Genomic DNA, 11040 nt, shown 5'->3' with positions numbered 1-11040 from the left:
CCTGAAGCTGCCCCTCCTCATCGACGAGCTGCTGAAAATCCCCGGGGTGAGTCAATCCATCCGGATTCTCCACTTGATCATTGTTTTGAGGCCAGATTCCATGGCTTGTGTGGCAATGAAAAGCCCCCTTTCTGCCTTCGAGCCCTTGGGTTGGACAGTTCGTTGTGGGGAGGGTTGAAAATGTGACGAATAGTTTTTTGTTCTGGCCTTTTCATCCGTCCTTTCTACTTGATCTAGAGAAAGAGTTCGCTTCACATCAGGTTTTTCAGGGCAGGAACTTTCCCTGCTGGAGGTGTCTGTGCATTATTCTTCAGCAGAGGTTACTAGAGGTGCCCGGCAGAGGCCACTGCTGGCTCGAATCAGGAAGGAATTTGTGCTGCTGCCTTTTAACTCGAGGAGAAAAGTTCGAGGAAAACCTAGAAACTCTTTTTAGAAATGCAACATCTGCTTTGGCGCAAGGAAACGAGGCAGGAGCAAGAGGGTGTGCTTAGATATCCGAGCTGGATTGATTAGATTGGTTCATGACTATTGATTTGGATGGTTTGGGAGGCTTTTTTGGGAGGCTTAGGCAGTTGGGGGTGTTCAGCCTGGGGAAGAGAAGACTTCAGGGAGACCTTAGAGAGGTTTTACCACCCAGGTTTATTCTGGAGAATAAACTGAAATGGCCCAAATGAACTTATTCTAACCAGTTAGGAACTGTCTCCAGGAAAGGAGCTGCTGGGGTGTGTTTAGACTGACTTGCCTGTTGGAGCAGAGATAGAACCACAGGCAAACAGAGGGTGTGCCAGGTAAACAGAAGGGAAAAAAAGATATGTGGGCTAAAGTGATCTTGAGAACACTGATCTCTTTCCAAAGGAGCTGGAAGGGCTTGCTCAGAACAGGGATGGAGGAGTCCACCCCAGCAGAAAGCCTTAATTAAGGAGAATATTTAACTAACAGAGCAACTTTCCTTGGGGAAGAGGTGAAGCCAGCACCATTTGGAGTCCTTGAAGATTGATCACTTGCCCTTGTCCTCCTTAGGGACTTCAACTGGCCCAGTGTCTCCTGGAAACAGAGCAGAGGAGGAACAGGATCAGCACTGGGGTGTCCAGCAGGAGCAGGGCAGGGATCACCCCCTGTGCTGGGCACTGGGCAGGGGACACCTGGAATCCTGGGGTCAGGTCTGGGCCCCTCAGGACAGGAAGGACATGGAGGGGCTGGAGCGTGTCCAGGGAAGGGCAGGAGAGCTGGGGAAGGGGCTGGAGCAGAAGGAGAAGGGTCTGGAGAACTTGTGAGGAGCAGCTGAGGGAGCTGGGGGTGTCCAGCCTGGAGAGCAGGAGGTGAGGGGAGACCTGCTGGCTCTGCAGCTGCTGAGAGGAGGTTGGAGCCAGGGGGGTCGGGCTCTGCTCCCCAGGAACAAGGGGTGGGACAAGAGGAACCGGCCTCAAGTTGTGCCAGGGGAGGTTGAGGTTGGATCTGGGGAACAATTCCTGCCTGGCAAGGGTTGTCAGGGCCTGGCCCAGGCTGCCCAGGGCAGGGTTGGAGCCCCCATCCCTGGAGGGGTTTCAAAGCCCTGGAGATGGTGCTGAGGGACACGGGGTAGATCTGAACTAGGTGGAGTTGGGTGAGTGGTTGGACTGGATCTGAAGGGTCTTTTCCAAGCAGTGGTGCTGTGTTACCCCTCTGAGGGGCTTTAGCTTGGAGAGGCTTAGCTGCAGTGTTTGATGAGAGAGCTCGAGCTGGATCACCTCCAAGTCCTGTAAAACCAGAACACCACTAACCAACACTAGTGCAGAAAACTCTTCCTGCAGGCCCAGCCTTCAGGCCCAGCTCCAGAGTACACACGTGTCCCCTTCAACTGCACACTGCTCTCTGAAGTCACCAAAGAAGTCATCTCCTGCAGGCTGGGAGGTTAACACCCCCTTGAAGCCCATGGCATGGCAGAGAGCAGCATTAGCACCTTAGCTTGGCTCCAGGCACCTTCCTGTGAGGTGAGGTTCCTATGGGAATTACAGGCTTGGGTGCATTTGTTCTGTGCCTGCAGAGTTTGGCTGGAGCATGGAGACCTCCCCAGCAGAACCTGGGCTTCCTGCAGGAAAGAAGAGCTCGTCTGGGCCAGTGAAAGAGTCCCACCTCCTGGTGGGTGTGACGGGCAGTGTGGCTGCCCTGAAGCTGCCCCTCCTCATCGACGAGCTGCTGAAAATCCCCGGGGTGAGTCAATCCATCCGGATTCTCCACTTGATCATTGTTTTGAGGCCAGATTCCATGGCTTGTGTGGCAATGAAAAGCCCCCTTTCTGCCTTCGAGCCCTTGGGTTGGACAGTTCGTTGTGGGGAGGGTTGAAAATGTGACGAATAGTTTTTTGTTCTGGCCTTTTCATCCGTCCTTTCTACTTGATCTAGAGAAAGAGTTCGCTTCACATCAGGTTTTTCAGGGCAGGAACTTTCCCTGCTGGAGGTGTCTGTGCATTATTCTTCAGCAGAGGTTACTAGAGGTGCCCGGCAGAGGCCACTGCTGGCTCGAATCAGGAAGGAATTTGTGCTGCTGCCTTTTAACTCGAGGAGAAAAGTTCGAGGAAAACCTAGAAACTCTTTTTAGAAATGCAACATCTGCTTTGGCGCAAGGAAACGAGGCAGGAGCAAGAGGGTGTGCTTAGATATCCGAGCTGGATTGATTAGATTGGTTCATGACTATTGATTTGGATGGTTTGGGAGGCTTTTTTGGGAGGCTTAGGCAGTTGGGGGTGTTCAGCCTGGGGAAGAGAAGACTTCAGGGAGACCTTAGAGAGGTTTTACCACCCAGGTTTATTCTGGAGAATAAACTGAAATGGCCCAAATGAACTTATTCTAACCAGTTAGGAACTGTCTCCAGGAAAGGAGCTGCTGGGGTGTGTTTAGACTGACTTGCCTGTTGGAGCAGAGATAGAACCACAGGCAAACAGAGGGTGTGCCAGGTAAACAGAAGGGAAAAAAAGATATGTGGGCTAAAGTGATCTTGAGAACACTGATCTCTTTCCAAAGGAGCTGGAAGGGCTTGCTCAGAACAGGGATGGAGGAGTCCACCCCAGCAGAAAGCCTTAATTAAGGAGAATATTTAACTAACAGAGCAACTTTCCTTGGGGAAGAGGTGAAGCCAGCACCATTTGGAGTCCTTGAAGATTGATCACTTGCCCTTGTCCTCCTTAGGGACTTCAACTGGCCCAGTGTCTCCTGGAAACAGAGCAGAGGAGGAACAGGATCAGCACTGGGGTGTCCAGCAGGAGCAGGGCAGGGATCACCCCCTGTGCTGGGCACTGGGCAGGGGACACCTGGAATCCTGGGGTCAGGTCTGGGCCCCTCAGGACAGGAAGGACATGGAGGGGCTGGAGCGTGTCCAGGGAAGGGCAGGAGAGCTGGGGAAGGGGCTGGAGCAGAAGGAGAAGGGTCTGGAGAACTTGTGAGGAGCAGCTGAGGGAGCTGGGGGTGTCCAGCCTGGAGAGCAGGAGGTGAGGGGAGACCTGCTGGCTCTGCAGCTGCTGAGAGGAGGTTGGAGCCAGGGGGGTCGGGCTCTGCTCCCCAGGAACAAGGGGTGGGACAAGAGGAACCGGCCTCAAGTTGTGCCAGGGGAGGTTGAGGTTGGATCTGGGGAACAATTCCTGCCTGGCAAGGGTTGTCAGGGCCTGGCCCAGGCTGCCCAGGGCAGGGTTGGAGCCCCCATCCCTGGAGGGGTTTCAAAGCCCTGGAGATGGTGCTGAGGGACATGGGGTAGCTCTGGACTAGGTGGAGTTGGGTGAGTGGTTGGACTGGATCTGAAGGGTCTTTTCCAAGCAGTGGTGCTGTGTTACCCCTCTGAGGGGCTTTAGCTTGGAGAGGCTTAGCTACAGTGTTTGATGAGAGAGCTCGAGCTGGATCACCTCCAAGTCCTGTAAAACCAGAACACCACTAACCAACACTAGTGCAGAAAACTCTTCCTGCAGGCCCAGCCTTCAGGCCCAGCTCCAGAGTACACACGTGTCCCCTTCAACTGCACACTGCTCTCTGAAGTCACCAAAGAAGTCATCTCCTGCAGGCTGGGAGGTTAACACCCCCTTGAAGCCCATGGCATGGCAGAGAGCAGCATTAGCACCTTACCTTGGCTCCAGGCACCTTCCTGTGAGGTGAGGTTCCTATGGGAATTACAGGCTTGGGTGCCATCAAGATGATCTTCACGCTCAGGAGCACCAGAAGCACAGCTGTGACTCCAAACTGGGCTTGCCTGAAAAAGAACTGACACTTAGAAGGGACAAAGAACCCCACATACATCACCAAGTCCCAGTGGGCAGCCACCTTATCCTATTTTTCTCCAGGAAACAGGAAAGGTCCCCAGAGGCCATGCCAAGGCAGGGATTTTGGCCTGCTCCCAGCTCTCAGGCTGGTCCTGGAGGGTGCAGATCATCCCCACCCAACTAGATAGTGCTGGGGTGATAGGTTAACATGTTGGGTCACTTCAACCACTGCTACTGAAAGAGACCTGGGTGGAGGTGGGAGGTTCCTGGTCTGTGAGAGCAGGAGGACACAGACCAAGTGCTTCAGGAGCTTTGTACCTCAGGCCTTCTGGAGGGAAGGGGTTGTTGGTGAGGCTGGTTCCTCCCTGTCTCTCTGCTGGGCTGACAGAACCACATAGTGGGTGGCACTGCCTGAAGGAGAAGGCTGTGGTGGCAAGTGGCCAAAAAAGAAGGAAAAAGGGTTATTTTTCACTCTGATGAGTGGCCTGAGGTGCATTTTCCACATGAGGAATATGTTGGGAGCACTGCTTTGCTGTGTGCTGGTGGTGCTGAGCTCAGCAGGGGCTCCAGGAAAGCTGGGGAGGGACTTGGGACAAGGGCAGGGAGGGAGAGGACAAGGGGGAATGGATGAAAACTGGAAGAGGGAGATTGAGGGGAGACATGAGGAGGGAATTGTGGAGTGTGAGGGTGGTGAGAGCCTGGCCCAGGTTGCCCAGGGAAGCTGTGGCTGCCCCATCCCTGGCAGTGTTGAAGGGCAGGTTGGCTGGGGCTTGGAGCAGCCTGGGCTGGTGGGAGGTGTCCCTGCCCATGCAAGGGGTTGGATCCTGATGATCTTCAAGGTCCCTTCCAGCCCAAACCAGCCTGTGGTTCTGTGATTGTCCTCAAGACTAATGGGTCTGTCTGTCTTTCCTGATCAGCTGGAGGTGAAGGTGGTTACAACTGAGAGAGCAAAGCATTTCTACAATGCCCAGGAGATTCCTGTCACCCTCTACAGTGATGAAGATGAGTGGCAGGTGAGTGTTCCTCCAAGTTCCATTGCAACAGACCAACAGACCTGATCTTTTTATCCTTGGCCAAGACTCCCTTCTTTGTTCTTTGGGACACAGCTTTCAAAGCAGGTGGTTCCAACTGTGCTGTAAAGGAGGATGCAAAGCAAGGCTGCCCTGACTGGGAGGATTCTAACCCTCCCTAGCAGTGAAGGGTAGACATGGTCCCTCAGCACCCTGGGCTCAGCCCCTGCCTGCAGCTCTGGGAGGGTGTCAGGAAAAGCCACCCCAGAGTCACAGGAAGGGTGGCTGGTGTTTGTCATGCTGATCACCAAGGCAGCAGCCTCATTCCCCTCAGCAGGGCTGTCAACATCTTTAGACCCTGCAAAGGGCTTTTTCTCTTGACTGCAATTTTGCTGATGTGCTTTGAGGGTCCCTGAGTGTGGAGAGGTTCATTGTGCAAACACCAACCTTTGGTTTCCTGTACATTATCTCTCAACCTTGCAGCACCCATCTGAGTACAAGATCCACTCTTGACCAGCACCCTTGCCACTGCACTCACCTGTGAGCACAGTTTTTCTCTGGAGAGAGGCTCATGGCAATGGTCAGGAACTTTTTCTGGCTGCTCTAGGAGATGGGTGGAGATCTGCTGCCTGCCAGGGTGCTACAGCTCCAGGCAGGGATCTCTGAGGAACCCTCAGGAGGTGACAGGAGAGCTTTGGGGTCTCCTGGCACACTGAAGCCCTTACAGCAGGTTTTTCGTACGGAAGGGTGGGAGAGAACCCTGCTCACCCTCTGTGAGATATTTTACTCTGAAAACTACACTTTTCAAGGCTTCTAGGAAAACCAGAGGTGGGTGTAGGATCTGGGAAAGGTGTCAGGAAGCACCAGCTTTCCAGGTGCTGCCTTTTTGTTGTGGTTGCCAGTGACTCAGAGAAGGAGCAGTTTGTGGCTCTGATGCATCTCTTGCTGGCCTGTGGCTCCGTGTGTGTGATCCCCTGGGGATGAAGCCCTTGATGCTGTTTGCTGCTTCTCACAACACTTGCCCAGTTAACTGAGCTCTTGAGAAAAGCTCAGGACTCTCTTGAGCAGCTCAGGACTTTAGTGACAAGTCATGTAGATCCAAGAGAGGAGGGAAGTCCCCGTTGGCTCAGCCCCATTTCCCACCCTGTCAGATCTTCCTTGATGTGAGGGTGGTTTTTTATTCCCCCTCCTTATATTTTACCTGCTATTTCCTAAGGTGAGGCTGAGAAAGTGCCCATTGCCCATGGTGTTCCTTGCCAAGCTTGGGTGATCAGCTCCTTGTCTCCTCCTCCTCCCCAGCTGTGGAAAGCACGTTCAGACCCAGTCCTGCACATCGAGCTCAGGCGCTGGGCTGACCTCATGCTGGTGGCCCCTCTTGATGCCAACACCCTGGCCAAGCTCGCCAGTGGCATCTGTGACAACCTGCTGGTGAGTAACCCCAGCTGTGCCTCAGAGCTCCCTCAAACTGCCTGACCTTCCTCTCATGGAAACTCGTGGTTCTGCAGCACCCACAGCAGCCAGATTTGCATGTTCTGCTCCCCCTTCGTCTGCTTGTCTCTCTCTTCCTCCACTGTGGTTCCCCTATTCCTTCTATAAATTCCTTCTTCCCTTCCCTGACCTACATCCCTTTCCACTCCTCAGCTCTTTCATTATTTTCCAGTCCCTGCTTGGTGCCTTTCCTGCTTTTTCAGCTGGGTGCTGCTCCTCTCTTCCTGCCTCCTCCCTCTCCCTGTCGTGCCTTTCCACACACACTTGCACCCGCTTTTGAGTTCCTCTCTGCATTTTTTTAGGTTCAATCTGGAAAGACACCTGTGAGATCAGATAAAGCTGTTTACTTCCTGCTACTTCACCTCCTCCCTCGCCCAACTACATAGCACAGACATTCAGACATGCTCACACTAACCTTCCAGTTTCAGCTACGGGGGATTTTGCTTGCTCAGGCTTGTTTTTCTGCTGTTAAAGGTGCTCTGGCTCAAAGGCTGATCTGAAAGTGTATGAAAAGAGAGTGTGCTTCTCTGCTGCTTGATGGGGACCTTCAGAAGGGCTGAATGCTTTGTGTCCAGGCATTAGGTCCTCACTGGGAGAAGTCCTAGACTTTAACCATCCACAAGATCTGCCAGGAAGCTGCAGACCTGCAGGTGTTGTTGCTGTGGTTTAAGGAGGCTAAAGCTAGGAACAGAGGGAACCCTGCATGGCCATAGCCAGGCAAGAGGGAGAGTGTGTAGATGAACAAAGTGCACGCAGAGCAACAGCCCTCCTTTGTGTGAGCAGATCTGGAGAGAGCTGAGAGGAGCCTGTGGGAGGGACAAGCAGTGCCTTGTCCTTCTTGGTCCCCTTGGTGCTGTGATGGGGGATGCAGAAGGCAGAGCTCAGGCAGGATGTTAGGGATCTGTGACTTCACAAACTTGTACTCTTCTGTTCAGAGAGCCTTGTGGAGGTAAGAGGTAACTCCAGCCAAAGAGAGCAAACACTGGAGGTGCTGGTTGGCAAGTTAGAACAGATTCTAAGCAGACTTCCCTGTGCTGGGAAGGGTTCAAATCACAGGGCATAAAAAAGGATGGGCAGGGTTCTCGTAAGAGCTCTGCAACCTGAGCAGTGACCCTGCACCAGGGACTGCTGCTCCCCAAGAAGCTCCCTCTGTGTGATCTAACTGCTTCTACAGGCCTGGGGAAACTGGTGGAGATTGCATGAGGGGCAACCAACACTTAAGTTTTAAGGAGATGAGGTGATACTGGGTTGTCTTGGAGCTTTCTATTACTGAAGAGACAGAGGTGACTCCCTGTAGCACACAGGAGCTGCTGGATGGTTAGTTATCTGTCAGCATCTTCTGCAACAGCCCAGATGTGTTCCTCTTATCCCCTGTTTGGATCCTGGAAGCAGCAGCCCTTCCCTTGTGGGGAGGTATGGATCCAGTTGGCATCTCATTTAAAGAAGCCTCACTTGCCAACTTTTTATGTTTAGTTCAACAGCTGCCTTATCTGAAGTGCTGCCTGGGGATTTCTCTTCAGCTGATAGGATCTGTGGCCACCCCTCAGCTCTCTCAGGCTCCCACACGGGCTGGCAGTCTGTACCCTGTGGTGTTCCAGCTCCTTTTGCTCCAGCCATTGAGCTGCTTCCTTGGCTCCAAGCCTGAGTAGGATGGGATCTCTCCTCCTTGTAGCTCCCTCATCCTTCTTGCCTGTCAGAGAAGAGCTTTGCTGGGATGGGATACAAATAACTAGCAGCCCTGTGGATCTGCCTGTGAGTTAGTCCAGCTGCACTGCTATAGTGAGGCCTCTGACCCTCTCATGACACCCAGGCTGGGAAAGCACTTGTGAGCAGCCCAGGGTTGAGGGAAAGACAGTCCATCTCAGGGCTGAACATCTTGGCTTCTCTTGCAGACTTGTGTCATCCGTGCTTGGGATCTGAGCAAACCTCTGCTCTTCTGCCCAGCCATGAACACAGCCATGTGGGAACATCCCATCACAGCTCGGCAGGTGGAGCAGCTGAAAGGCTTTGGCTACACAGAGATCCCCTGCGTGGTGAAGAAACTGGTGTGTGGAGATGAAGGTCAGTCCTTTTTTCCCTTGTCTTCTGACTGTTCTCCACGAGTGCTGCTCTTATCCTGAAGGGACCCAGTGGCTGTGCAAGACTGTTGGACTGCTGGGAGCAGGTGATCCCTGCCAGGGTTTATACAAACAAACAAAAGCTTTTGCCCTGTGCTTGCTGAGATCTATTGTTCTTGTTCATTAATTTTGAAGTAGTCTTAAGAGACCATCCAAGCCAGGCTTTCAAATGAGCCGTTAGATAGGCCTGATATTGAAAAGAAATGCCCATTCAAGGAGAGAGCAGATCAAAGAGAAGGAAGGCTTTGTGGTGAGCCTTATCAGCCTGGGATTTGGGTGTCCTGACCTTGCCCTCTCCTGTGACTGGGGCTGTTTTTCACCACGCCTCAGTTCCTCATCTCAACATGGGGATAATACCTTCTCCCTGAGAGCAGACAGTGAGAATAAGGGCTTTGCAGCTGTGGCTGAGGGTGTAGCTGGACTCACATTGAACATTTGTTGTTGTTTGTTGCCTGGGTTACTTTTCAGCTCCTTGTTTGAGTTTTAAGTTGGGATTTTGACATCAGACTTGTCTGGGAAGTGAAGGAGGAGTGCAGGGAAAGTTGGTTTTATAAGACTTAACCTGCAGCACTCCAGAAACCCTACTAATCCTCATTTGTATCTCAGGAGCTGCTTTAAACTGAGATATTTGGGCTTTGGGGAGGTTTGGAGAAGGTTTTGGTTTTTTATCGAAGCAGTTTAGATGAATGGATTTGCTTTTTATCTACATTTTCTTGGACAAATTGTCTGTGAAATGTCCTCCAGTTCTACCCACAACAGCAGATTTGTTATGACCTGCACAGTAACATACACATACTTTTGGTTAACAACCCAGTCTCTAGCAGGAGTTCAATAAACAGTCAGTGGTGAGGACAGGATGTTAAAATGTTCTCCATGGTGAACTCCTCTTCTGAATTCTTATGCTTCTGGAGAGAGGGCTTTTTTGGAGCTGAGGACTAAGAAATATTTACAGTTGGGGAAGTGCAGTCAAGTCCCTCAGACATCAGTTGAAATACCTTCTTCCACTGGGATTTGAGACTTGTTGACATCCAATTGCTGACATGCTTGTGATGATGCTAAAGGAAGACGCCCAGAAGAGGTCATTTTGGCAGAAGTGGAAAGGCCATCTGGCATAGCTTCTTTGTCCTTTGGTTTTCCCCTTCCTTAGGAGATAGATGGGATCTCTATTCCTGCAGGAAGCAGCCAAGAGCCTCCTCATGGCTGCAGGTTCCTGCACCTGAGGCAGAGCTGTCTTCTTGTCATCCCTGTTCTACAGATGGGGATCTGGGATGTGAAAGGGCCCGTGTGAGTTGACTCAGCAGCAGAAATGGCTTTAAATTGGTTGGGGAACATGGTTTCCACCTCCTGCTTCTCTGCCCTTCCCCATTCCTGGGGGTTACCACCTTTGTGACAGGGACACGTGAGCCACATGAGAAGCAGCGTGTGAATTGCTGTGGTTTGTAGCCCAGAATGGCAAAGTAAACCATCTCATTTCACCAGCAGAAGTGTTGAAGGGCAGGTTGGATGGGGCTTGGAGCAACCTGGGCTGGTGGGAGGTGTCCCTGCCCGTGCAGGGGGTTGGATCCTGATGATCTTTGAGGTCCCTTCCAACCGTTCTATGATTCCATGATTGATTTCCAGTTGAGTTCTCTCTACTGGGAGAGCAAACTCCTGAGGAAACTTGAAGGACAGCTGGGCCAGGGGTAGCCACATCTGACTCAATTTTGCTTGTGTTTGTGAGTCAATTCACAACAAGACTTTCCTGTTGGGAAAGACCAGGATTTCCCTGGCAGGAAAATGATGGGGTAGCAGTTGTGGTGGTTTAACCCCAACTGGCAACTAAGCCCTACACAGCCAGTGGCTCACCCATCCTCAGTGGGATGAGGGAGAGGATTGGAAGGGTGGAAAGTGAGAAAACGTGTGAGTTGAGATAAAGGCAGCTTCATAATTGAAAGAAAGTCATAAATAATAGATTGTATTTGAAAGGAAAATAACAGAGAGAAATAAAGACAAATGATGCAAGTGAAAACAATTGAAACCAACCAACTGATGCCCAGCCAGTCTCCCCCCAGCTTCCCCCCCAATTTTATTGCTGAGCACAATGTGATAGGGTCAGTTGTCCTACCTGGGTCCCCTCCCAACTCCCTGTGCTCCCCCAGGCTGCTCCCTGGTGGGGTGAGGAGCAGGACAGGCCTTGGCTATGTGTAGGTCCTGCTCAGCAGGA

General features: G+C 52.1%; 1 protein-coding gene across 1 annotated transcript in view; it reads left to right on the top strand.

Annotated features, from left to right (window-relative positions):
• Positions 1–2037: 2037 nt before the first annotated feature.
• The window catches only part of PPCDC (phosphopantothenoylcysteine decarboxylase), a 10255-nt gene continuing 1252 nt past the window's right edge, over positions 2038–11040 (top strand). Inside the window, exons 1-4 of the mRNA XM_010001326.1 lie at positions 2038–2190; positions 5140–5235; positions 6532–6660; positions 8613–8781. Of these exons, the coding sequence (XP_009999628.1) occupies positions 2038–2190; positions 5140–5235; positions 6532–6660; positions 8613–8781 (547 nt within the window). The remainder of the gene's footprint in view (positions 2191–5139; positions 5236–6531; positions 6661–8612; positions 8782–11040) is intronic.

The sequence above is a fragment of the Chaetura pelagica genome, unplaced genomic scaffold (genome assembly GCF_000747805.2).
Source record: "Chaetura pelagica isolate M959 unplaced genomic scaffold, ChaPel_1.0 scaffold397, whole genome shotgun sequence".
In the NCBI taxonomy this organism is placed as follows: Eukaryota; Metazoa; Chordata; class Aves; order Apodiformes; family Apodidae; genus Chaetura; species Chaetura pelagica.
The sequence above is the reverse complement of the archived record's forward strand: the minus strand, read 5'-3'. Positions and strand labels throughout refer to the sequence as shown.